Source organism: Tinamus guttatus, unplaced genomic scaffold, assembly GCF_059628265.1.
Source record: "Tinamus guttatus ecotype Peru unplaced genomic scaffold, ASM5962826v1 Tinamus_guttatus_pri_ptg000732l, whole genome shotgun sequence".
Lineage (NCBI taxonomy): Eukaryota > Metazoa > Chordata > Aves > Tinamiformes > Tinamidae > Tinamus > Tinamus guttatus.
In genome coordinates this window covers 1,234,367-1,261,604 of record NW_028289266.1, presented here as the reverse complement: position 1 = coordinate 1,261,604, position 27,238 = coordinate 1,234,367, and the positions used below count along the sequence as shown (strand labels likewise).

Sequence of the window (27,238 nt, the reverse complement as noted above, 5' to 3'; positions counted from 1 at the left end):
GCAGGGCCAGCCCAGCAGTACGCAGAGGGGTTATTTATGGGGAACCTCTTCTCAAAGATATTTCCTGTTGCAGTGATCTCTTTGCAGGAAGAGATAGAGATTGTGAATCTCTGCTCAATTACCAGTATTAATAATTTATTACAGTGTCAAAGCTGAGCACAGGGAGATGAAGTAGCAGGCGATGGACTAAAGCTGCTTCCCAGCCCGCTGGCATCTGCTCCGGAGGCAGTGTTGGATCTTGCTTTGGAGTCCCAACAATTTGCCATCCTGCTCTTCCAAAGCAAAGTCAAAACAGAAAAACTGTACCTGGAATTTCCTTCTCCCCAGAACATCGCCTGGGGGATACAGCTCCTATCACCTCTCTCTGAGGCAGCTTATCCAGCAGGAGCTGTTCAGCCCAAGCCCAGCTCCGTGCACAAATCCGCACCCATGAGCCCTGCTACGAAGCCTCCCTGCGGGCGGGAGACGCGTCGCGAGGCAGCGCTAGGCCCTGCTGAAGAGCATGGGTGCTGCTGGGTAGGACACACACTGCGGGGCCTGGCACAGGGTGCGGCGCTAGAAATGTGTCGCTCCCTTCCTGGAGCGCACCGGGGTGTGATTTGTAGCACCAAGCGATGCTCTCCCGTGGCCTCACATCACGCCGCCTCAGGGGGATGCTGCCCTTTGGCTGCCCCTTCTCGCAGTGGGTGAGGCTCGGCCTCAGCCGTCCCTCGGTAACACTATGGTGCCGAGACCCTGCCCTCGGATCGGATCGGATCGGATCGGATCGGATCGGATCGGATCGGACCGGACCGGACCGGACCGGACCGGACCGGACCGGACCGGAATCCCTGCTCCAACGCCCCCTCCTCTTGCCGCCATTTTGTGACCTTCCTGCCAGCGCCGCCGCCCCGAGGCACGCTCGGCTCCTCGCCCCGCCCCTCAGCAACCCTCCTGGCCAATCAGGACGCCGCTCCCCGCTGCGCGCCCGCTAACGTAAAACGCAGACCCCCTCCCCCAGAAGCAGCGCGCCCCGCCCCTCGGCCAATGGGGCGGGCGGTAGCTGCGGGCACCCGCCAATGGCTGCGCGCCCCGCACGGGACCGGCCAATCCGGCCGGTGCCGCAGGGCGGGGCCGAGGCGGGCGGGTCGCGCTCGGGCTGAGGCGGCGGCGGCGCCGGGGCGCCCTCAGCTCTGAGCTCCTGTCTGGGACGTGCGGCCGCGGGCTGGGGTGCTCGGGGGGGCCCGCCTGGTTTCTCTGCAGCCCTGATAGGAGTCCAGTGTTTGGATGCTCAACTCTGTTATACACTCCCTCTCTCTCTATATATAAGTACAGTTCTAAATTTCTCCACTTCAGGGAAATCGCACTCCTCAAATGTAATTGTGATACCCGTCCAGTCAGACAACGCTCACACTAAGATGCTTAGAAGGTGGCACTTCAGGAGACGTGGAGAGGAAAATCTAGAAACCTCTCACCCTGCCCTAATGGCCATCCATTTTGGGTCTTAACTGGCTTGTTTCTCTTCCTGCAGTTCAGAGCTGCGCAACAAATGCCACGAGGCGCCAACCCGACAAACCAGGGCTAACGTGGGGATACTAAGGCATAAAATCCCTCCTGCGGAATCATCCCGGCGCTGCTTTTTCCAAGGAAGCCCCAGGGCGGGGCCCGGCGCGCTGCGCCTGCGCAGCCCCGCCCCGTGGCGGCTGGGGCGGGGCCGGCGCTGCGGCGGGGGCGGTGCTGCGGGCCGGGCGCAGCGGCAAGATGGCGGGGCGGGTAAGTGGCGGGGAGCGGGGGGGGTCTCTTCTCACCGCTTCTTCCTGCTCTTCTTCCTCCCCCATCTCCGCCGCGGTTCCTGGCGGCTCCCGCCGCCCTCCCGCTCTGCCCTGGCTCTTCCTGCTGCTGCCTGTGGCGGCCCTCCGTGCCGGCAGCGCGGGGCAGGGCTCGGGGTGCCACGGGGGCTTCTCGGGGGTTGCCTAGGGGGGGCCTGGGGTGGCCTCTCGGGGCAGCGCTGTAGGGTGCCCTGAGGAGCAGCACGACCCTCGGGTGCCCTCGGAGAGGTGTCGGGCAGGACTTCGGGGTCCCCGGGGCAGCTGTGGAGCTGGGGGGCCTTTGGCGGTGCGGGGTGGGTGTGTGGAGCCTGGCGAGCACCGTGAGCTCCTGGGGACTCCCCGGGCAAGGGACATCCCCGTGAAGACCAGCAGAAGACGGGAGGCGGCAGCTCGTAACCCTGCTGCAGTGCTGGTCCACGCGGTGTTCTGTTAAATCACACCTTAAAGGCTGTCCTATGATTTTATGCTATATATATATATATGATTCCTTATATATAATGCCGTATTGTTGACAGCTTAGGTAAAATTAACAATTGGCCTCCAAGACTCTAAAATCGTAAGGGAACATTCTAATCTGTCAAATCACTTTTTTTTTTTTTTTGGCATCTTAGCCATCCTCTTTTCTCCAGACCAATCTCCAAGTGCTGCCACTCGCAGCAGAGGCTGCTGCTCCCTTTGCCGCGAGCTCCGTCCGCCTTCCCCAGGCAGTAGCCGCCCGGGTTGCGTTGTTGGTTGCTCCCTGCCTCGGGCCGAGCTCTGCTGCCCTGGCCAGCGCAGTGCAGTGACGGGGGTGCTGGCGGACGGGGCGCTCGTGGCACGTCGCGTTCTGGCACGTGGGTGCTGCGGCGGATGCTGCAGTCGGGGACCGCGTTGGAGGTTCCAGCGGTGCCAAGAAATCTGGCCCGGGTGTAACTATGCGTCACGGGTGAGCGGAGGTACCTGAGAACCCGCTCAGAGATGCTCCTGATTAATCGGGCACGAGAGGTGTGTGTCATGCTGGCTGTTTCTTTAAACAGCATTTCTGTTCTCCCTGCTCCCAGCTAGGTGCTCTCGCTTCCTCTCTTGCCATTTTCTTCTTCATCTCACTCTTTGCTGAGCTCATTCATCCAGTTAAGCCTGGAGAAACTACTTGCTTTTTTTTTTTAAAAAAAAAAAAAACTTTCTTTTTTTCAGCTGTCTGTGTTTGGAAGGTCTCAACACTTTTATCAGTGGTGGGATTGCACTGGCAGTAATGAGCATCACCCCGAGACAGTGGCTCTCTCTGACCTGAGTGGATCTGGTCTCGCTGCTGTTCTTGCTCACCTGAACCTGCACTGAGCCCTTTCAGCATGTCAAGTTGACAGAGAACCACCTAGAAGGTTTGAGGGTTAGTTTTCAGCATTGTGCTGAAAAGTCCTAGTGAATGGTCTGAGAGCTGGAAGGTGGTAGCTGAGCATGTGGGGAGGCAGGAGAAAGATCTGTCCGAGCTTCTTCCTGCTGCTGTGAGCTGTGCCTGGACATCTCTATTTAAGAGAAAGTTGGTGCTTAATGGCCACGTAATCTGGCATTTGAAGTGTGTGCTGCTTCCCATGAGGTTACCAGGAAGCTTGTTACTATTAGGTGTTTTCATGAATTATCCATAAATCTATATTTGCAGAATTACCTGCTTATTTAATGCTGAGAAGAGAGTTCTTAAGCAGAGTGTCTTATGTCACTTTGGGAGCTCAGTCCAACCGTGCGCCCTGCCAAATGCTGTTAATGTAAGTTAATAAACAGGCTGTCTGCTGCCTGCAGGTGTGTGGGATAGCGGCGGCCCCGAGGAGGCTGCGGAGGCCGTTGGAGCAGGCGGCAGCTCCGTGTGCGCTGCGGCAGCGCGAGCCTTGCCCGGCCTCTGCTCCCTGCCTGTGTAAATAAGGGCGAGCGGGTGGGCGGGCGGAGGCGTGTGATAGCTCTGGGGACAGCAGGTGAGTCGCACGCGGGGACGCCGCTGATGTTCTCTTTTCAGCGTTTTAAAAGCACTTAAACCTGGGGAGCGGGGAGATTAAGCTTTAGTGATACTTGTGGCCTGAGAAAATGCCCTACAGGGAACCTCAGGGCTCCATCTCTTTTATTAGACCAGTGGGGTTTGATTTGTGTGTGTGTGCTTAGAGGTAAATTAATGACTCCCATGAAGTAGAAGGGAGACATAATCTTTAAACTTCCAGTAATATGTTAAAATAATAAAAGTTAAATAATAACAAATAATAAATAATCTAGAAAAATGCTAGGCTGAACATTATTAATTGCCCAGTACTTTTCCAGAAATTTTACCCTGCTCCTGCACCAACTTTCCTCAGTTGCAAGGGAGAGACTCGTTCACCGTGATTGGAGTTTACAGGCAAAAACAGCTCTCAACAATTAGAAATAATGGCAGTTTCTGCCATGGGGCTGCGCTTTCCTGGTCCTGAGTCTGGGCTTCCAGAGCAAGGGCTTAGCTGGAGGCTCTGTTAGAAGGAATTTTAGAATTACACAAGAGCTGCAACTTGTATAACCCAACCTTTCTTTTATTTTTAATTTGCTAGGTGATACTCAGAACAGGTAAGAGAAAAGGGGAGTTCCATAGATAGCACAGTGACAGGAAGGATTAGTCTTTTCCCTTTGCAAAAGGGCTTCATATCTGTATGATTAGAAATGAGGTGGCTTTCGCCTGGTTTCCAGCAGATGTTGAGTGACCTTGCGGAACGGGACCGGAGCTCCCTGCAGCAGCTCCCGCTGCCGTGCAGTGTCCGTCGGAGGGACGGCAGCGGGGTCCCCTCCGCGCTGCGTGAGGCCCAAGACACTGCCGGACTGAGGCTCTCCCCCTTGTGCTCCTGGCGGTCAAACGAGCGTGGTTTGAAGGGTATTTTGGTAGAAGCTTTGAAATAACTAGGGTGGATTTTATGTTAGTTTGTGATGCTACAAGGTCTGATTTCTCCCTCTTTCTACTCTCATAAGGAGTCACTCTTTAAGGTGTCATCAAGCACTTAACAAAACATTTATGAATTGAGTTGCTCCTTTCTGGTAGCAGTACTGATCCTGATAGCACTGCCTATTTTTTCTATTATTTCCTAGCATATAATATACAGAAATAGTTTTTTGGGAGTGCTTTCCGGGAATGGACGAGAACTTCAAATCTGAGATGAGAATCTGAGATCACTGAGATCACTTCTGCAGCTATTCACCTGCCTTGTGAAATCACTCCTGATACACTTGTGTCCTGTTTACAGGACTTCTGCATTACAGAAACCTGTGTGAGATTATTTAGGGTAAGACTTCGTCAGTCGTGTGACTATTTGAATTTTGCCTTTCCCTTAGGTGGGTATTATCTGACTTTGTCATCACTCGCCCATCAGTCACCATTGATTAATTTGATGTTGTAGCTGCCACAGCAGAAATAGTTCATTTGAACAGAAATAGTTCATTATGAAGTCAGTTAAAATTAATACAATTTAATAGAATTAAAGTTTATTACCTCCCATCAACAGAACTGTTGCAATTTAAGAAAACTTGATGTTGAGAGTGAAGGAGATGATCCCTTTTCAAACAAGTGGCCAAAAGCCCAAATGTCCAGGGATTCCTCAGTTGAATTTGGTTCTTGGTGCATCTCCAGGCAAGCAGGGCGTTGCTGGAACGGACGTGTGCTGCACATCTTTACTGGCTAATGTCTTCTGTGCCTGCCGAAAAGGTTTGCTGGACTATTTTACTTATTAGAATAATGTAGGTAATCAAATTTAAGTAAAACTAGCTGTGGAAGAGCAGTGAGAGAGAGAGATGCCCTAAGAGACTCTTGACTGTTCGTTTTTTTTTTTTTCTCAGATGTAGGTTGTGATTCACATCCTGGTCCTCTATTGCCAGCACTGAGGAACCCACAGAGGCCAGTCGTCCCCTTTTAGCATAAGAAATGTGGTAAAAATCGATGTTTGTGTTAGATACACGAGGGAGAGCAGACGTATGTTAACCTGTGTGTTAGAAAAGTGCAGTCATGTGTCACAGAAGTGGCCCCTTTTCCATCCTTCCCCTCAGAAGAGCTGCTCGATTTGGCAGGAAGCCTGAAGGTGCCGTTCGTGGTCATGCATCTGCTGCACACGCTCATGGTGGGGATGCTTTTCTCAGTCCTATTCTGTTAACTTTAACTTTTTAGCTTAGCTAGTTGACATTGAACCTTACATTGTCTTCAGAACGGACATGTGCTTCACGCAGCCTCCCAAACCTTGTACCTAGAAGGAGAAGGCAATGCGGGGGTGTCAGCATTGCCTCCCTCATAGCCTGTTTTTGGGCGCTTCCCCATAAGGCCAGGGCAGAATGGCTCCTCTGTGTTAAAGATGCCTCCTGGCCAGGGACTGGGAGATATCTGTGAAATTCCTGATTTTTGAGTATAGGCTTCATACGCCGGCCGTCTTCAGAAGCCTCTCAGCTTCCAGGAGTTGGAGAGTTGTGTTGGAGAAGATCCTGCCATTAAGATGAATGGAAAAGCCCAGCATCCTGTTACTCAGTTTGGGCCAGGGGATACCACCTCTTTTTATATCAAGGCCCAGGATATAATTCTTTGGATGCCCTGCCCCAGCACTGCTGTGTTCTTTGCTGTGTATAAATGTCAGATGATCAGACCAGAAAGGTCAAATACTTGAGGCAAAAAACAGATGTAGCTCTGCTTTTTTTTTTTTTTTTTTTTTTTTTTTTTTTCCCTGCTCCCGTAGGATGTAAATACAGCAGTGACTGTCTGCTAAAAATTCTGGAATAAGTCATGCCCTAAGGTGTAGCAGGTTGCAGGCTGTTTCTGTGACTCTGTAAGATGCCAGACCTTAACTGCAAGCGCTGGTACCCGGGCAGCGCTTCGCGCACCGGCGCCCAGGGCTGTATTAATGACTTATAGAATATCTCCTTTAAGATGCTTGACTCTCCCGAGTGATTTTATCGGATGAACCTTTTAGTGAGCGAGGCTGTCTTGGTTTTATCAACAGACCCCCTTGCACTTTTATTGGGTTCTGGCCATTTCAATGTGGCTGTGGTCTTACTATTCCCATGTTTCTTACCTGGGGATGTGCTGGTATTTTCATTTTACTCTTTATAATTGTTAGCAAAAAATCTAGCAAGGACTAGACTTGAAGCAGCTGTTCATCAGCTCAGAAAGGAACATGACTGCATTTGAGCTGGACTTGCTTGAGTTAAATCTTGGAAAATTCCGTTGTGTTTCTGATAACATTGTAATAAAAAGGGAATAGTACAGCCCAATCCCCAAACTGACATGCTCCTTTTGAACTGTTCGGGGTGAAAAAACATGGAAGTTGCAGAGCTCTTATCCCAGAACTGAATTCCTGGGGCTGAGACCTTTGCAGACAATGTAAGCAGCAGCCACCACCCTGGAAAAAAAACATATTCTCTGATAGCTAAGGTGGATAATTCTGTCCTAATAAAGCGGCTTTCGCTTGCTAGGGTGGGAGCGGTGCCTTGGTGCTCCTGGTCGCTCTAGGAAGCGGGAGGAGCTGGGGATCCTGATGGAGCTTCCCGTCGGGCATGGGGAGGGAGAGGAGCAGCTCCTCTGCACTCCGTGTTGGGGCTCTCCTGGCGGCAGCTCGCTCCAAAGTTCTTGCTAAGCCAAGACAGGAATATGAAGCCTGATGTTTTTCACTTTCCCAAGGCAAACATTCCCCTTTTGATGGAAGAAACAGTTGTTTATGATCTGGTTATGTACAGAGCACGCAGCTACTTCCAAATTGGGGTAAGAGTGTCTAGGTCAAGGGGAGCAGATGGAAAGGAGGGTCCTGAGCAGGCGCCCAGGTGGCTTGTCCTGGGGACGGTGCTCAGCCTGCTGTGCCCAGCGAGCCTTTGATTAGAGATTTGAAGGGGAAACCTGTTTTGCCAAACCTGCATTTTCTGAAAAGTTGTTTGTCTCTTCTTGTGCAAGCAGCATGCAGAGCTCTTCAAGATTTACCAGAAATATATTTTAAGAAGCACAGAGTTAGGATATCTGCTGTTGCTGTCTGTGCACCTGCTGTGGGCACCATGCACCATCTCTTTCATAACCTTGATCACCATCTGGGAATTCTGGTCTGTGTCTGCCCACTGGAGAGGCTGTTGCCGCCCTGGCTGCCTCCCTTGGGAAGCCCTTCCCAGCCGCTCGGAATGCGGCGCTGGCAGCGCTGCTCTTACCGGGCTCCTCTCCTTTCTGCTCGCCCCTTCCCCTTGCCCTTTTTCCCCTCTGCACTCTTCAGCTTCGTGGTACGTGTGTGTATTTTAGGAGAGCCGGCGTAATCCTCCCCGGGCTTTTCCTGGGCTGATTTATCTCCTCCCAGGCTGTCGCTGACCCTGCTCTGCTTCGTCTCGTCTTTCTGGGTGCTGGTGGTTCTTGTGCCGCAGGCAGCTGCAGTTCTGATGCTCATCTCTTCTCTGTTCTCTTTTCTTCCAATTCTTTGTGCTTGACCCATTGGGTCTTTTAGGACAACCTGTAGCGGGCAAGGCTTCAGGCATGTCTGTTTTCCAGCAGGAAACAGAATACTGTTGCAGGGTCTGCACAGCATCGTTTCGGTTCTCTGTTATTCTTCAGCTCTCCTCTATGGTGTATTCCTTCCTGTTTTTAAAATCTGACTTTTATTTGCAGACTTCTAGTGGTGAATGAGCATCTGGTTTGTAAGGTCTTTGCCTGTGTCCCCTGCGCTACCAAGGGTGACATGAGGCAGCTGCACATCTGCTGCATCCCTAGGAAATACAGCCTAACCTTCCCTGTAACAACTGCTCCGCGGTTCTTTGCTGCCCTGTTCTCTGCACTGGACACTCCAAGGTGTTTTGGTGCCTGGAGCTGTAGGGCAGAGCTTGGGGGTCTTTCGAGATGTTGATCCCTCCTCTGTGCATCTAACAGTGGGGTTTGCAAGAAACTTCAGTTTCTAAAACTCCGAGTCATTGTCCTGTTTCCGCACAAGTCATTTGCCAAAACCTGCACAGCAAAGATTATAAAATGCATGCATATATCTTTAGGAGCGTGTATTTACATATGCACGTGTATTACATAAGGGAAAATTTTAGCTATATAATGCTTTAACAGTATTTGTCCTGTACAAGAAAGAATGCAGAGAGCAAAACCTGCCTCTGCTTTAAAAGCCGTTTCATAATCTCTTGGGTGGCATTAGGAAATTAAATGAGTTAAGCCTTCCTGTGTCAAATGAAGAGCATCTTTCCTGAGCATTTAGTATTTTAGCTCTTTTATTCAGCAACAACTGACAGGTAGTAGCACATTTCTATTTTGTGCCACCAACACAAACCTCCTGGGGAGTCTGAGTAGCAGCAAACGTTCTCCTTGAGCTGCTTCTATCATCAACCTTCATCACAAATATTAAGGATTTTTTTGTGCTGTGTGCTCACGCTTCTCGTAGGTGGAATATTGCAGAGATTTTATTGTTCGTTCTCTCCGCAGTCGTGTTAGAGCAGCAGTGCTTTGCTGATGCTTAGGATGCTTGTCTTGAAATCCAGAAGTTTCATTCCTATGTATGTATGAAAATACCTGACTAACTTAGCACGGTCTCTGTGCTGAAGAGGCTGAGATCTTCCAAAACAGAAGGCCAGCACCGTTTCATTTTTCAGGAGAGGAAAATTAGATTGCACACGCTCTGAAATGCCTGAAAGATGGGCCGTTAGGGCGTTTATTTCCATCATGAGGCTGTTTGTTCTTTGGGGTAGCTGGAAAAGGCTCTGTAAAAGTAAAAGCCAGCAGTGTGGCTGAGCCTCCTGCCGTCGGGTTTTCCTGCTCACCCCCAGCACGGCCGCGGAGCCGCGTTCCTGCCCTGGCACCTCCGTCCCGCGGCAGCAGAGCTCTCACTGCGCCCTGGGCTCCCGGTTTTCTCCCGTGAACGGGCAGTGGCGGAGCAGCCTCGGTGGAGGCAGAGCCCTGCGGGGAGGCGCTCGCGGCCGTCGGGGACAGCGGCGCCCTTGGCTGGGAGCCCTTGGGAATGCGGTGTGGCCCGAGCTGTGGGGCCACCTCCTGCCGCGTCTGTGGTCTCCCCTTCTTGCCCTGCCGGGAGGACAGAGGTGTCTTTTGCTCTCTTCGGCCTAACGGGTCCCCGTGGTGGGCACAGGGGTGACTGGGATGTTCCCGGGTTCCTGTTAAGCAGCGGGGACAGCGGTGTCGCTGGCGCGAGTGGCGTTTGCATCGGCTGCACCATCTGCTCCCGAGGCTGGATAGAGCTGAGCCTTGAGCTGCCTTGCCTTGCTCGAAATCAGCTCGTGCACGAGAACCTGGCACCTTCCTAGAAACATCCTGGGGATTTTGCTTCCTCTCCTCCCTCGCGTTTGGTGCCCAAGGGAATGGGAGTGTCGGGAGGCAGAGAGGAAGGAGGCTCCAGAGTTTTGTGCTTGTCCTGAGCTGCGCCCCAAAGTGCAAGAGCTTGAAGCGCCCCTGGGCACTGCTGTCCCCTGGCCTGTGGCTTGTGGTACAGCCCCGGGCTGCTGCTGTTATGCCAGAAAACTGATTTGGGAGCAGCCACCGCGTGTGTCGTCCCAGCCCGAATCCCATGGACAGCAGCGCTGGGGATGTGTTGGAGAGGGGAGCTACGAGGAAACGTTCCCATCTGCTCCATGTTGCCTCCGGTTCTCTAGAACTGAGCGTTCCTCCAGCTCTGGGTGCTTTCCCCCTGAAATATCATCTTTTACATAACTGCATTTTCCCAGATTGTCCCTGTACGCTTGCAGAAGCCTGCTTGCCTGCGAAGGACAAGCTCCTTTGCACGACTGTGTTCGTGTAGAACCACTTCTGTATAGTGCTTATGTACAGAGGCTTTAAAAACGGCCTTGGAGCTTGGGTGAGGCCTTTTCAGAGAGCTGGGAGCGTAGGTTATAGATCTACTCTGCAGCCTGGGTGTTGTTAAGAGAACAGGAGTTGAGGACCCATGGGGTGGCTCGTGCGGTCAGCGCTGATGGCGCTGCGGAAACGACCGCGTGGCTGCGCGTGCCGAGAAGCAAGGACGTCCTGGCGCACGGCCCTGCGCCGGGAGGAGGGTTGGCCCTGCATCCTGGAGGTCTGTGTGTGGGATGTGCATGTCCCCGGGGCTTTCTGTGCACGTCCCCGGGGCTTTCTGTGCACATCCCTGTGCTCACAGTGCGGCTCGCACGCTGCTGGCAGGGACACGGCCTTTGCCAGGCGCGTGTGTTACGTGGAGGAAGCGCTTGGTCAGCGAGGATTAAAAATGCATTCGAGGACTGGTGCTATAAAAACCTTTAATCCACGTGTCCCAGGTACCGAATTTTCTCCAGAAATATCCTAACGCGTTTAGCAGGGGGTGCTCTTCTGGAAAACAGTCCTGTCACGAGCGAAAGAAGTGCTAGTATGGCAAATGCTTTGCTTTCTTGTTACTGCATTAAGTGCCAAAAGACAGTAAGCCTGAAGAGGCAGGTTGGACTTCACTAAGCGTCTGCAAAATACATGATTTTTTGTGATGAAAATATTTAATTGTCATTTTACACTTCAGATTCAGAGAGCTGAAGCTGTTTCAAGGCTGCAAAACAGCATCCTTTCCTGTTGTCAGATTTGGGAAGGACAATTAACTCAATCATTCAATAAAATTATCTATTAGTCTTTTTCTAAATAGCAAGTTTTTTTTAGGAAAAAAATATGTTAGTGCATAAAAAGCTGTAGAGCACACTTGCTTAAACCTATGAAGAAAAGGATTTTCTCTGATTCTTTTCTCAAATGGCCTGAAGGTGTAGAAGGAGAAAAAAAAATTGAACAGGATGGAAATCATCTAGATGTGTGCGTGAGGCTTGGGGGTTTTCCTCCTCTTGTTGCTGGGATTTAGGGCTGTCCCGAGAAAATATATTTTGAGTCAATTTTTAGAAACTCTCTGTCAGTGTTGACCTATTGCCATGGGGAGAGGAGCAGCCTGGGCTGAGTGTTGGGGTTCAGTTATTTTGGCTGCTGACAGCAGAGGAGCATCAGGATCTGGGGAACATCAGGATCCATCACCAAGATAGCATCACCTGCCTTGCACTTTTCTTCCCCAGGTAATTTTTAGGTATTTTTCCCACTCTAGGCTTAAAAAATGCAGAGATTTTTGGATACAAATATCTGTGACAATTAGAACCGTGAAGGGAGACAGGAGCTTGTCAGTGATGGTAGATAATGCTCTGAGGGTATATAAGCACTGATGAGCCCTGTTTCTGTTTTATGGATCGAAAGAAGCTCTAAGACTTGGAGACAAAAGGAAAAATCATGTTTTATTTAATAATTCCTCCCCTCTCTCTTTCTCTCCTAGTCTATGCAAGCAGCAAGATGTCCCACAGATGAACTGTCATTAACTAACTGTGCTGTGGTGAATGAGAAGGACTTCCAGTCTGGACAGTGAGTATTTGCACTTGCTCTTCCAGCTTTTAACTAAAAGGAGCAAATTGTCTTCAAAATTTGGGTGGAAGTGAGATGGAATTTCTGATTTGGAGAGCACAGTACAGTATATGTTATTGTGTACCGCATACAGTAGGTTAATTAACAAAATTCCTGTAGTTTTGCAACTTAAGAGACTTAAAATATTGGGTGTGCCTCTCTCAAATATATACTAGATATACTTTAAAATGATAGATTTTCATTTTTTTCTTTTCTTTCCTTTTTTTTTTTTTAAGCCTTTCTGGCTTAGGACTTGGAGTTGCTTAACTAAGTATAATAATTCTTTGAATTTTAACAACTGTATGAAAGACTTCGGATCCTTCACTAATGGAATCCTGCTAAACTAATGGAATAGTTTCAAATAGATTTTTAAAATTTGAATATGTTACTAGGGCCAGTTTTTTTCTTCTCCATCCTATTGGAGTACTCTGTCAGGTCAGTGAAAACTTGTTTTTCTGTATAAGTCCAACAGGGGAATAACCGAAAAGTGGGAGCAACAATTTGGATACATTAATTACAATTCTCAGTGACTAATAGTGGCTGATTCTGGGTTTTATTTTTGTTAGAAAGATAGAGAACACACATCTTCAGCCGAGGCTACACAGAACCGCACTTTATTTTAAAACAGAGAGAAAAAAAACCCTAAAAAACCCAGATTAGTTTCCTTTGTTGCAGTAATACGGTGGCTCTTTAAAACCCTGCAGTGTGCAGACCGTCGACATAAATAATTGGTTTCAATAGAATTTCACATGCAACAGAAAGCTGAAAATGGCTTTGAATGGTAACCACAGGGCCTGGGGTCAGCCCATGAATTTTGCTAAGGATGGAAAATGGTCTGCGAGGGGTGGAGGAAGGCGCAGGGGCAGCTGGGGGCTGGTTTTGTGCCCCCTTGCCCTCTCCTGCACTGCCCCGTCCGCCTGCAGAACTTGGATTCCACAACCTGGTGTGAAAACAGCAGCAGAACAGCCAGGAGGAGGCAGAAGTGTCTGCTTGGACAGAGTGAGCATTCTGGTCTCTTTGTTTCCCCCCATTAATGGGGGATTTTGTCAAAGTTATTGGCTTCTAAAAGCATCCAAACCAAATGTTTTGCCTAAAACCATTAGCGCGTGCTTTCTACAAGTATTAATTGCCTGAAACACGAATACCCCCAAGGGACCCAGCTCCTACAGCTGCAGCAACCAGCTGCTTTCCTTTCCCTCTGTGGGTGAAAACCCTCTCCCTGCCTGTCTGGAGGGAGCAGGAGGTGATGCCCGCCGCCCTCCTTGTGAACAGGCTGCCCGTGCCGCTCCCTGCACCCATCCTCCTTGCCTATTTCTAGAAATTGGGGCTTACCGAGAAAGCAGCATATGTTGGGTAGGGAACAGATGCTATAAATTGCTTTGCAAATTATAAGCCTGGAGTACAGAGAAATATCTCGATATTCAGCGGCTCCCGAAAGCCGTCGTCATCCTGCTGCATTGCAGATGCCCTGAGCGAGGCCGCCGCGCTGATGTGCTGCAGGAAGGTGCACGCAGGCAGCTGGGCCAGCTCCTACCCCCTGCACCAGGACTGGCTGCACGGAAGATTTTTTGGACCAGCTACACAAAGGACAGGGCTTTCGCGCTCCCATTTGGTGCTCGTGGGCCTGGAGCTGGGAATTTGACCTTGGCTCAGGGAAGTGGCTCGTCCCCGAGATGCTGCTGTAGATCTTGTCGTGCTTCATTTTTTTTTGTTTTGCATCTCGTAAGTTGGACAAGCGTGAGTCATAATCTTGTGATGCCCGAGCTCATGGCATGTAGCGCGTTACTGTAGACACAGTCTTGGTCATTTAAGTGTTAAGATCTTCAGTTCCTGTGCATATTTCTACCCTGAGGGCTCCAAAATAATTTGGAAGGAGAAATGTGCCTAAAAGCAGACAGAGTGCAGGGGACGGGTTGGGGAGGAGAGCAGGGTAGAATGTCTGAGCAGCCGTCTTTCTGCTGGGAACTGATTGACAATTCCTGTCTTTTGTATGAATATCTGCCTGTATTACCCAAATGCTCATAGGGACCTTTACACAGATATGTAGGGTATCTTCTCCCTTACAAAATGCTTTTCTCTTCACTAACATAAAAATTGTAACAGGTCCCTGTTACCTCTTACAGCTTCTGCTGCTTTGCTCAACCTGATCAGCAGAATTAAGCAGTCACTGGTGTCCTGAGTCTGGCCTGGGGCTATTTTAAAAAATTGGCATCATGCTTCGTTTTGGTGTTGATAGTTTTCGGCAAGGCTTTACACATGAATTAGTAGATCAGCAGTTTCACCCTTCAGGGCTCCTGGGATATATCTGGCCCTGGTGACTCATTGCTCCTTTTATTAATTTATAAGCAGAAGCTAGTGTTAATGAGCTTGAGACTTCCCCATGTGTCTCCATGAACTCATCAGGCTCCTTCCTGGTGAACATTGGTGCAATTTTATTTTTTCAGTTCAATTTTCCTTCCTTCAGTTGCCTTCGTTTTGAACATTTCTCTTAATACTGTAGTTGCAGCCTGTAGGATGCTGCTGGTTCCTGCTGTCTTTGAGAGAGAGAAGAGCGGGATTTTTTTTTGCTGCCTTTTGCAGATTTTGCTCAAATAATCTGCCAGGATCTGACCTTTTCTATTCTTGTTTAACTCTAGATTCCTTTCAGAAGCTGATTTTTCTTTTTTCCCCTTCTCCTGGCATCCCTTAGCCTGCTATGGGGCTGTGTTATCTTTCTGGCCTTCTGGAAGTATTTCTGATGAATGCTACTCTCCAGTGTAACACTGCTAATTTCTGTGTCAAATCTCCATGGATAACATTGTTCCTTTTATAATAGTTTTTTACCAGACACTGTCATTTTCCTGCATTTTGCTTTTTTGGGATGAAACCCGGCAGGAGTGGAGCTCTCTGCTTCCTGCAGGGGTGCTGGGTTATGTAAGCTACACTTGCTGTTACGTTTTGAGCCAGATTCAATGCGCTGGTCAGGACTCACTGCAGTCTAAAGGGATTTTAATGTTGAATCTTTTGCTCTTTTATGAGCAGCTTTTGGAGTGTTATTTTTCGTCTTTTTCTCTGTGAGGTATTTCTGTAACACATTCAGATGTTGTATAGTGCTTGCAGACATGTTTGCCTAATACTCAGCAGCTTAATATCTTGTTTTTGAGTTAACTGTGCGTTAATATGATTTTAAGCCTATGCTGTAAACCTTCACATTCCAGTTGCTGATCCCAGAACGGCTTCTGTGTTTTGTCTAATAGTTCATTTAAAATGATATAGTCCTTAGAGCAACATTCAGTCCCTTGCCTCCTTGGAGAAGTAATTGGCACTTTTTAAGCCTCTGTGCTTGCCAGAGGTGCCCTAACCCTCAAATAGGTGGGATTTCAGGTGTGCCCTGGCTTTTCCTTCTGGTTAGAGGCAGATGGTATATCTTAAGCATACAGGTTTGGGGTGCCATTCTTACCGGATCGCGGAATTGCTGAGTTGGGAAGGGACCTCCAGAGATCTAGCGCTCCCGTGGGCTCAAGGCATCGTCATTCCGAGCAGCGTGCTTGGAACGGGGTCCAGACAGGTTTGGAATATCTCCGGGAGTGGAAACTCCTCTGTTTGAATGCTCTGACAGTGCTTGAAACACTTAAACACAAAAAAAGACAAACAGCATTTTCCTATGTTCAGGTGGAATTTCCTGTGCATGGGCAATTTGTGCCCATGGCCTCTTCTCTTACTGGATGCCCCTCAGAAGAGCCGGGCTTTGTCCTTGTCAGGTATTTATACACCCTGGTAAGATCTCTCTGGCCCTTGTTTGCTCCACGTTCATCAATCTCATCGCTCTCTGACACTCCCCATACGAGAGAAGCTTCAGTCCCTCGCTCAGCTCCGTGGCACCTTGCTGGAGTCGTGTCCATGTGTTCTCGTACCGGGGAGCCCGGGGCTGAGCAGAGGGGAGTGTTGCCTTGCTCAGGCTGCTGGCCACGCTCTTCCAAATGCAGCCCTGGCCACCGCTGGCCTTTGCTACAGGGACGTGTCACTGGCTCGTATTCAACTTGGTGTCCTCAGGGACCCCCGGGCCCTTTTCTACACGGCTGCTTTTATGTCTTTCCAGCTGAAGGACTTAGTGAGGTCCAGGAGAGGTTTCCAGGTGAAGCACTTGGCGTTTAGTGTTGAACTTCATGAAGTTCCTGTCTGTTCTTTGGCCTCCTGAGGTCCTTCTGAAAGGCAGCACAATCATTGGGTGCATCAGCCTCCAAACTGTGTGTTGTCTGCAGACCTGCTGAGGTACCTTGGGTCCCACCATGCAGGTCCTGTTAGAAGAGGCTGATCAGCACTGGCCCTGCTGTGGGCACCTGGGCACATCGCAGCTCTCTGGCCTCCTGCTGGGCTTGGTGCTGTAGCTCTGCCCTCAGCTCATCCTGTTGGCTCCACCTTTCACCGGATTCATCACATTGAGCAGACATGATTTCCCCTATGTGTATGCATGTTGACTGCTCCTGATCACCTTCTTGTCCTAAACATATTTGGAAATGGCTTCCAGGATTATTTGCTCCATCACGTTCCTGGGGAATGCCAGGGAGGCTGAGCAGCTTTTCTGGATTGTCCTCTTGCCCTTCTTGAAGACAGGAATGACCTTTGCTTTCTTCCAGTCCTCAGGAACCTCCTCTGCTCACCAGGAACTTTCCATTAGCTGCTTTGCTTTCCTCATGTCATGTGTATAGGGAGGCAGCGCACCTAGGATAGGTTTCTGGATTTACCTCTGGAGCTGGACATGGAAAAGGAGGGCTGCACATCACTATATTTGTAAGCAGCTCATGGATGATATAAGGCCAGAACAAGCAAAGAATCAAATCTCCTACCCATATATATAGAAGACATATATCTGTGTGATGTGTTTGAAGTGATGTGTTCCCTTGCTTTGCTGTGTGTTTGGGTGAGCGGGTGATGTCTAGTCTTTGTGCTCATGCCAGCCACACGTCTCCCCTAGTCTCAGAGGGCCATATGTTCTTTCGACCGTGTTGTTAAAACTCTTAAATCCACCCGGTGTTGTGTGTGTGTGTATGCAGCAGATGGACTCTGAGCAATGCGCCCCCTCTCCTCGGCTCTCCCCGCAGTGGAGCAGGGGCAGCTCAGCTGGGAGGGGGCGCAGGGCAGGGTCGGTCGGGGACCACGTAGACCACAGAGTCGCAGAGGGTTGAGGTCAGCAGGGACCCCTAGGGATCATCCAGTCCAACCCCCTGCTCCAGCAGGGACACCTAGAGCACAGGGCACAGGGTGGCATCCAGGTGGGTTTGGAAGATCTCCAGAGAAGGAGCCTCCACAGCCTCTCTGGGCAGCCTGTGCCAGGGCTATGGCACCCTCACAGGAAAGAAATTCTTCCTCATATGGAGGTGGAACTGCCTGGGTTTCAGCTTACACCCATTACCCCTCATCCTGCCACTGACCACCACAGAGAAGAGCCTGGCCCCATCCTCCCTGCATTCTCCCCTCAGGTACTTGGTGTTGATCAGATCCCCTTCAGCCTTCTCTTCTCTAGACTAAACAGGCCCTGCTCACTCAGTCTTTCCTCGCTCGATAGATGCTCCAGTCCCTTTATCATCTTCATGGCCCTGTGCTGGCGCCTCTCTAGAAGCTGCACGTCCCTCTTGTCCTGGGGAGCCCAGAGCTACCCCCAGTGCTCCAGGTGCCTCCCCAGGGCTGAGCAGAGGGGCAGGATCCCCTCCCTCGCCCTGCTGGCAACGCTCCTCCTCGTGCAACCAGGAGCCCATTGGCCTTCTTGGCCACTAGGGCACATTGCTTCCTCATGGATCATATGGGTAGTTAAAGATCACATGAACTGGTGGCCACACAGGTCAGTGGGGTAGTTAAAGCAAAGAACATGGTGATGTCAAATGTGACTCTTCCATCACGGCTGTCTCTGGCGGACACTCTTCCCAGCTTGCTTTCATGTTGCTTTCTGAAGCCAACCGGGAGTCAGTCTGTCACGTGCTGGGAACTATCCTGCCTAGTCTTGAGACAAATTTGAGCAGCTTGGATCTGGCTGTTCCTTCCAGCGTAGTTCTGGGGAGTGACAAGCAGGCACACGGAGTGGCTGTTGCTGCAGCTTCTGATTGTTGGCTTTGCTCTGGTTTGGTTGTAGTGATCCCTCTCTTATGGTCCTGTGTGTGAGTTCAACAGGGTCCATCTACCACGAGCAAACAGAAAGGTTGGCCTCAGACCATATGTGATCTTCTTGTTCAGAAATTCATTCATTTTTGTCATCTATGATCAAATTTCTCACAACATACTTTGATCCTTTGGTAGGCTTTGCGTCTGATATTAAAATCTCAAATGCTGTAAAGCACTTGGATTTTGGTAAAACCTTCTTGCCTTGGTATTAGCAGCTTGAGAGGTAACACTGGTGTTCATCTAAGATCTGGAAACCTTGATCTTTGTGGTTATGGTTGGTTTGGTCGAGTTTTTATGATGCCATTCCTGAGATAAAGGTGGTGATTTTAAACAATGAGTATTAGTAAAATGTTTGTGGCTGAGCTTTGAGATAATGTTTCATCACTGTATCATCAGGAATCCATCGCTGGACTCCTGAATCATGATGTAGATTTAAAACCTTTTTTTTTTTTCTCCATTATAACGCCAGAGTGTAAACTGACTTGTTCCTCTTGAGTTCTCATAGCTCTGGGAACAACCTGAAATCCTTCTAGGGGTGTTTTGTACTAAAGCGCTATTTTCTCTTCTAGACATGTTGTTGTGAAGACTTCTCCCAACCACAAATACATCTTTACGCTGAGAACCCACCCTTCGGTTGTCCCTGGCAGCATCGCGTTCAGCTTGCCCCAGGTACTGTGCAGTTCGAGTTACCGTTTTGCTGTGGAATAATCCAAAATGCCTTTGGAGATCAGTATTGACAATAACTGTCCTAATGGGCCTCTTTAAAATATTCTGCAAACTTGACTTTGACATCAGAAGTTCATGGAGACATGTAGCATAGCTGAAGCAAACTTTATTTTATTCTTTTGATCTTTCTGAGCTTAAATATACTAAAAAAGATTTAAATTAACCTTTAAAGTAAACATAAGCAACAAACTCTTAAAAAAAATAAAGCCTGAGCAATATCTGTTTTTCTGTGAATTGTTATCGACCTATTTTTTTCCCTTGACTTTAAGGGGTTTCTTTCCTGTGCTGCTCTTTCAAAGAGGTGCAGGAAATGTTATTGAGTGTGTGCAGTCATTGCTTTTATTTCCAGCTGAAAAGTGCAATGAAATGCATAAAATCGGTTTAAGTTGTCTCCTCTTTCTTAATTTATTGACTCAAGTTACTTCATTTTAAATGATGGTTGGAATAAGTAATTGATGCAGTTGCAGAGAAGTGAATCTGGTAACACGTAGCCTCTGCCTGACAGACTCAGTAGTGTGATGTGCAGCAGCAGCAGCAGTTGTGGTCGCTGAGTTCCCGCTTTCCCGGTTCCCTGCTGGTAGCCGCTCGGGAAGCCGAGTCTCCGTGCTGCCAAACTTAGCCTAGGCCCCAAACCCACGTTTTGCCTTTTGACATGATGTTCCATTCAGATTTGTCCGGATGAGTGGGTGACTAGAACGTTGCCATATGTCCACTTAGCATTTATGACGCTAGAAGTGAAAAGCTGTTACCTGTGTAAGATATTTGTATCACATGTTGAAAGTAGGTGAATTAATTATCTAGGGTTGATTTCTTTTTTGTAGATTGCAGTAGTTATTGTAGCTCTAGGAAAGACTTTTGCTAAGAATTGAGATAATTTGCTTATCCTTAAAAAGTGACTGTTAGTTCTACACTTGGTGGTGGATAAATACTGAGTATTCCTGATGCTGGGATTTAGATTTCCAGTATTTCCTGAAGTCTTTGATGACCACATCTGAAATTACACAAAATATATATACATTTATATTAACCCCCATCTCATGTAATTGTGGATAGTCACGTAGCAGACAGTTTGCAAAAACTAAGACCTAGTGCTGAGAACTTCTATTTTACCTTGCTTATGTATATTAAATTCTTTACTACCATCATTCTATGAGAATTTTACTCTTAGCCTTAAAGACCCAAAGATGTTCATACGCTGCAGAGGATGAAAGACCAAGGGTGGTGCAGTGATGGCGAACTTCGTAGCAGAAAGTGTAGAAATGAGCAGAAAAGGAAAAGAGCTACATCTCCTGACCCAGAGAGAATCCTAGGGATTTTTTCTAGCTGAACTTGGGCTGCTTTCCTTCTTGTCCTGGAATGTGGTGATAGTCTTAAACTGGAGGGTCTGAGCAAAGCCCGGCATGTCCCAGTGCTTGCAGGAGTACCTGTGTCCTGGCACTGCCCTTGCACGGGTGCTCATCAGTACCTGGCACTTCAGATGAGGGTTTGTGGTAGGTTTTACTGAGGAGTTAGTGTCAAGGGAGAGAGGAAATTCTTAGACTTGCAGGTAGGCGATGGAAGCTGTGGAGCATGGGATGAAATATGGAAGCATAAAAACCCAAACATAAATGGCCATAAAGTACAATATTTCAAATGGGATATGACTAGACTGCTGTATAGTGATCCTAATAATTTCTCATTCTTGCCTCTCATTCTTACAAGCTACATTTTTTCTTAATAAATGCTGTTTCTTGTTCCTGTGAATGTTACATGCTTTTGCCATTACTCTATTTTTGAAATAAGAATGAGAGAAAGAGTTATAATCTAATGAATGAAACACAGAATGAAGCTGTCAAGCAAATAACATGACCAGTGTCAGCATGAAGAAACATTTTTGTGTATTGCAGTTATTTTAGGAGAGGGAACACTTGGCTATTACACTTATTTTATGATGATTTTCAAATGCCATTTCCAAATAGGAGGTCTTATTTTTTTAGTACAGAGTGAGGAAGAGACCATGAATTTTGACGAGCCTGAAATGTGGACTGTAAACAGATCATAGCCAATCTGTAGCACAAGAAGCATTAGAAGGAGACCAGTAATCAAGCCAGAGTTTTTGACCTAAAAAAAGTTATAGACTTTTCATGGCACATAGATTTGAAAATGATTCAATATTTTTCTCTTGTGGTTTTGTGCTGCACAAGACTTTTTTTTTTTTTTTTTTTTTTAAGAATAAATGTGAAAGGAGGGATTTAAAGAATTCCTGCTAGTTCTCTGGGGGATTTATAATTGTTCACATTGTAACAAATTCCTGCAGTCGTTTTTTACTTGTAAACTGTTAAAATGGTCATGGAGAGCAGCTTTTCCTGCCTGTTACACCACATCTTACGTGATCTACCCCTGGGCTTGATGGAGAAATGAGCAGAATGGCCCTAAAACGTCCAGTTTGGCTGTGTCTGCCACAGACATGGCAGGCTGGTCAGCAACACCAATGTCAGGTCTGCTTTAGTGAACGTAACCCCTTTTTTTTGTGTTGGATGCGGCCTGTCATCCCAAAATTGATTACAGAATTATTGAATGCTGAACACAAATTGTCATGATGATGCTTTGAGCAAGTTGGGCATCTTTGGATTTGTGGCATTTTGTAAGGCCTCATTCTGCCCAGCCCCTGCTGGAGGGGCCTGGTTTTCTAAAGGAGGCTGTTGCCTCTCGAGTAGGCCCTGCAGCTCCTGCAGAACAGGCTGGTGAAACAGTTGTCTTTGTTTTGCAGCGAAAATGGGCTGGACTTTCCATTGGACAGGAGATAGAAGGTAAGTCAGCAGCGTGATCGTGACGTGTCGCTGAAAGCCAGTTCCTATGTTTCCAGATGGAAGTGGAACCAGAACGGAAAACCCAAGATCTTCAGCCCTTCCTTGGGTTCTGTAGGACCCTCATTAGTTAAAGGCAGTTGCTCTCATGTCTGAAGACATCCTGTTCTTTAGCATTGACAGGATTGAGGGGAGGTATTTTGACTGTTATCTTTGAAATCTATCAATATAGCAGCTCTGTAGGGAAGGTCAGTGTTCATGTGCAGATGCAGACACTTCCCATGTATCCCAAGTGCTCCTTCCTTGTGGTTTTGGGGGACACCCAACAGAAAACTGCCATTGTAGCAAAAACTGACAGATTTTCCTGGCATCTAAACTTTGATTATTGATAATGGGACACTTTTAATACTAAAGGATGTTAAAAGCCAACAATCTGCTCTGTGCTGCTGGAACGATGAGCTGTGTGAATAGCTCTGATGTTTTCACTGAGTAAAGTTTAAGAAAATGCCTCCAGACTGTCACCATGTGCATGTGATCTGCCCAGAAGCTGCTCAGACACTCACTGTGCTGCACTTGCAGTACAGGAGCGCGTCCCGCGGCGGGGGAAAGCCCTCCTGCCTGCCCGGGAAGTCACCCCAGCAAAGGGCAGATTCCTCACAGGAAGAGTCACACGCTGCTCTTTGCACATGTTGCTTTGTTATCTCTTATGCTGTCCTCTTTCTTTAACCTGAACTCTCCCAGATCATGGGAGGTGGGAGTATTTGCTGCTACTCCAGGCTGAGGTTGGCACTTACACTGTGTGTTTTCTGCAGCATATCCAGAAGACTGCAGAATTGAAGCCTCTGCGTGTAGTTCTTGTATGTTCAGGTGCCTCAGTAATGAAACTGCTTTCCAGGCGAGGTTAAAATTCATCATAACACTTCACAGGATAAGAAACATAAGTTAGTGTGTGAGAATATTTAAAAAAATTCAGCTGCAGATTGCAGTGGGGCTTCTAAAAAGTGGCTGTCCCCTCATGCAGGTTACATTTGCACGTGCTGTGCACGGATGAGTGCCATAGACATGTGCTCTTAAGGGCATTTCTTCATCCTCTGGTTTTGGGTCTGCTTAGTGCGTGATCCGTCCTTGTCTTGATGTCTCATAGTGTCACATTCTCATCTCCTGGGCAGATCATCCACAGGAAAGCTGAAGTCTGTAGCTTCCTGCTGTGCCACCTCCCTGCTTTTGAATGTGATCTTACCCCATCAAGGGGCAGATGGTCTTGTGATGGGGGACACTGTGTGAGAGTCCTCACCAGAGACGAAGGATTTCAGTGCAGCGGAAGCGTTGCCATCTGAAGCTTGCATGAGTTGAAGATTCCTATTCCAAAGTTTAAGTTTTAATGGGACTTTCGCCAGGGTTCAAAGAGGGAAGGTAACTGGCATCTCTCGTCCTGCGTGCTATGTCTTTCATTTTTCATTTTAGTTTGTTTTTTCACTCGGCCTCTCTACCATATTTATGTGTGGATTATGAAAGATTGGGATCGCTCGCAGCTGTAGGAGCTGCTCTTTGCTCTGTCTGCAGCTTTTGGAGGGTTGACCAAACTGCTGACAGCAGCTGCCATTGCAGGAAGGTCTGTGTGGGGCAGCTAGTTTACAGATCTCTGTTTTGTAATTTTTTTTTTTTTTTGAAAATAAACGCTAATATTCAGTTGTCAGAGCAGATTTCTGATGACACTTGTACTACACCCTACTGCAAACTTAGCAAGTGTGGGGGAATGTGTATGAAAAAAGCAAATGGAGCAATTTCCTGCAGAGTGACTAAACATCATATGACTCCCTTGGGAGTAGAAAGACTTAGTAAAGCTATGCTACAGGTAGAGAGAAATATCCATAAAATTGGTGACTTACCAAGACTCCTTCAAGACTCTTTTTTTTCTGTCTTATTCAAAACATAGTTTTCATGTTTTTAGAGGAATGTCGGCTTAAAGTGCAATTCTTAATGGTACAGTGAAGCTGAATTCTGTCAGGCCCCAAACGCTTAAGGCTTTGCAGGTGAGTCAAACTCCGAACTCCGTGGAAGGGGCTTTGGGGCTGAGGCTCCCAGGTGCTGTTGTCCTCCTGCCCTTCAGGATGGCCCAGCCTTATGGGCTGCTGTATTGCAGGCGGTGCCAGGCCCTGCCCAGCAGCAGACGGCCCTGCTGCCCCCGGCTCTGCCTCTCGTTTTCCAGAGCTTCAGAGGCTTCCGAAGCTGCTGCTCTGTGGCACATCCTGGGCACCCCCAGACCACGCGGTTATTACTCACCTCTGCACCAGGATCTCCATCACTGCGCCTGGACGTAACGGGCACTTGTTGAATCCTCACGTTCTGGGATGTGCAGGGGCTGGTGCTCTTTCCAGATGCTTCTTTTTGGCAAAGCCCTGAGATTAGGAAAACAAAGTGAAATAAGTGCTCTGAAGTGAGCTGTAAGGTATGGAGGAGTCCTGTTACGGCTCTTGCTAATATGTTATGCCTGGTGCCACATCACATTTCCAAAGAACAAGTAAATGTGCCTCAGTTAAGGAATTGGTGCTGTTTCTTGTTCATCCTGATTTCTTTCTATAACTGCTCATTTCTAAGCAGCCCGTTCTTATACTAGGACTTTAAATCTATGTGCTGTAATGACCTAGATGTCTTCCAGTATCATCTGAGGGAAGTGATGGGCTCTCTTCCTTCCCCTTATCTGAATTAATCTGCTCTCATGGCTGATGCTTCTTTTCAGTGGATGCTTTTGTCAACTTAGCATCTTCCCAGGAGTTTGCAAGTTTACTCGGAGCCATTTCACTGCCAGGAGAGTTGACAGCAAACAGCAGGCTCTGGGGGAAGTGCATTTCCCTTGTTCTCCTCCTACCGCCTCATCTTTAGCAGTGACTTCTGCATCAGAGAAATCTTTTTTTTTTTCTCTAGATTCAAGGCAAACCTGCAAGATATCTTGGTGTCCTGGCGAAATGTCTGCTTCTGTGCTTGTCTGGAGCTGCTGATTGTCTCTGCTATGTGCAATCCTGCCCTGCCAGTCAGCTCTCCTGCAGATGTGAAGCACGTTCTCCTTTGTACCCTCTTTTCTCCAGCTCCAACAGCCCCGAGTGCCCCCCTGCTCTTGGCATGACATCCCCTGAGCGCCGTAGGGGTTGAGCACACTGGGTACCCTCAGCTCCACGTTGCCTCCTGCCCCTTTCTTGATTCTGCCTCGCTGGCAAGGTGCTGAGATGCAGGGAGCCGGCCCTCAGTGCCCTTCCATGGTGTGGGCTGGTTCCTGGTGCCACAGGGGTAGTTGATGCCTTTTTCTGCGTTGGGGAAGCGGGGACTCCTCTTAGTGCTTCCCCTTGGCCCTTCTGAAGATGTGTCCTCCAAATCCAGTTTAGGCCGTCGGTGTAGCTATAATATGTGGATCCTCCTTGTCCTCATCTCCAAACTCCTGTGGTGTTGAAACTGTTTTGAGAGCATTAATGAGGTTTTAAAGAAATACAGGATTTTCAGTAGAGATACTTTTGTTATATCATTTTCTGCTGTACCATGAAAAAGAAATGAGAGTCTCTGTCAGAAACAATAGATTTGAAAAAAATAAGTCTATTTAATTCACATAATCATGTTTTTCAGGTAGTAGATGTTCCTATTTATTAGAAGGATTTTTTTTAGTGTTGGACAAGTATTCTAAGAACATGAACATCTGGCAAGTGAGAAATCCCATATAACTGGAAGAACGTGTAATGGCAAACTTATAGCCTATTTAATAGATTGCATGAAGATGTTGCTGTGCTGAAATGTGCTTATTCTTTTTTTTTCCAGTTTCTTTATACACTTTTGACAAGGCTAAGCAGTGTATTGGCACGATGACGATCGAGATAGATTTTCTGCAGAAGAAGAACATTGACTCAAACCCCTACGACACAGACAAAATGGCTGCTGAGTTTATCCAGCAGTTCAACAGCCAGGCTTTCTCCATAGGACAGCAGGTGAGATTCTTTTAGCCATAAAAAAGGGTTTTTTAGCCTTGAAAATGGATGTATATGCTGCTGTATGCAATGATACGAAATACCGAACAGTACTTAATGCTGCAGAGGATGGCTTTTAGGCAGAAATTACTCATTCTGTGGACAATTTCTTTAGGAATAGTTGAACTCTCATGACATTAACTGACAGCATCAGCAGAGTGATTTAAAATCTACCTTTTTCTTAGCTAAAGAAATATATCTTTGTGCAGAAAATCCTTAGGTTTAAGAAACCTGGGTTATTTCTCCATCTCAGCCTGTCTGAATATGAATGGAGCAGCATCTGGAATCTTTTGACGAGTAACTTTGTCTTCCTTCTGTAATGAATGAGTATAAACACAGTTTTAATTAGTTTTCAGTAGCACCTTTGATGTTTGCAGCAGTACACACTTCACATTTATTACAGCTTTGCTGCCTCCAGTTGTAACTTAGGCATGACACATTTTACTCAAAGGTTTCTGAAAGTTGATGTCCCTATAACTGAGCATTTCAGCTCTGCAACAGGTGTGTTTCTGTCCCTAAGAACTCCTGTGAAAATGTCTAGCCTGCCACATGTCTAGACTGACCTGTCCTTCAGGGTGTTTACAACATGCCAGGCCTGAATCTTAAATCAGTGGCAAATGCAGTTTTGGAGGAAAGGCACTGCAAGGGCAAACTGCCTTCCTCTGCAAGGTGGGACCCTCCTCCTGTTAGTATTTGTTCTCTCTCCCTGCTGACTGTTCCAGAACAATTTTTGAGGTATCACTGTTAAACCAAGATGCAAAAGATCAAAAACATTTGATCTAAGTTGCTCTCCTGGCCTAATACCAGTGTTTAAAGCATCAAGAGATGTTACAGAACATCCACCCAGAGGGAAAAAGGAGGGGAGAGAAAAACATTTAATGGACGGAAGCTGCTCCTTGAATTTTGCACCTTGATTTAAGGTTGGGCTACTCTTGTCCTGTTGCAGTCAAGTATGAGCCATAGCAGGGATGTCTTCAGTGCACTAGACCTTCACAGGGGAAAACTATATGGAATTTAGGTGGTAATCAGAAGAGTCTTTGGACTTCCCTCTCTTCAAATCTGATTAGCCTTGTCAAAATCCCTTTTGGCTTTTTAATGAGTTAAAATCCCCTTTTTTGCTGCTTATTTTCACAGCTTGTCTTCAGTTTTAATGACAAACTTTTTGGGCTGCTGGTAAAGGACATGGAAGCTATGGATCCCAGCATCCTCAAAGGAGAGAGTGGAGCCAGCAAAAAGCAGAAGGTGGGGCCCAGGAATTCATGTTCATTCTGGAGGGACAGCAGAGACTCGAGTACTGATCAGATGTTGTTATGAGGAAGAGCTTAGGTTACTTGTGTTTGCAGAAGCTGTGCATTTGTTGCATCTAACTGCTGGTTGTGCCTTGAAGGAGATAAGGAACAGTATTTTCAGTTA

The 27,238-nt window shown here is 47.8% G+C and overlaps 1 protein-coding gene across 1 annotated transcript in view; it reads left to right on the top strand.

The window, feature by feature from the left end:
* Window positions 1–1,713: 1,713 nt before the first annotated feature.
* The window catches only part of NSF (N-ethylmaleimide sensitive factor, vesicle fusing ATPase), a 63,995-nt gene continuing 38,470 nt past the window's right edge, over window positions 1,714–27,238 (top strand). The window contains exons 1-6 of the mRNA XM_088537168.1: window positions 1,714–1,752; window positions 12,044–12,129; window positions 18,873–18,972; window positions 21,779–21,818; window positions 25,620–25,786; window positions 26,960–27,067. Coding sequence (XP_088393294.1) covers window positions 1,741–1,752; window positions 12,044–12,129; window positions 18,873–18,972; window positions 21,779–21,818; window positions 25,620–25,786; window positions 26,960–27,067 — 513 coding nt within the window. The 5' untranslated portion in view covers window positions 1,714–1,740. The remainder of the gene's footprint in view (window positions 1,753–12,043; window positions 12,130–18,872; window positions 18,973–21,778; window positions 21,819–25,619; window positions 25,787–26,959; window positions 27,068–27,238) is intronic.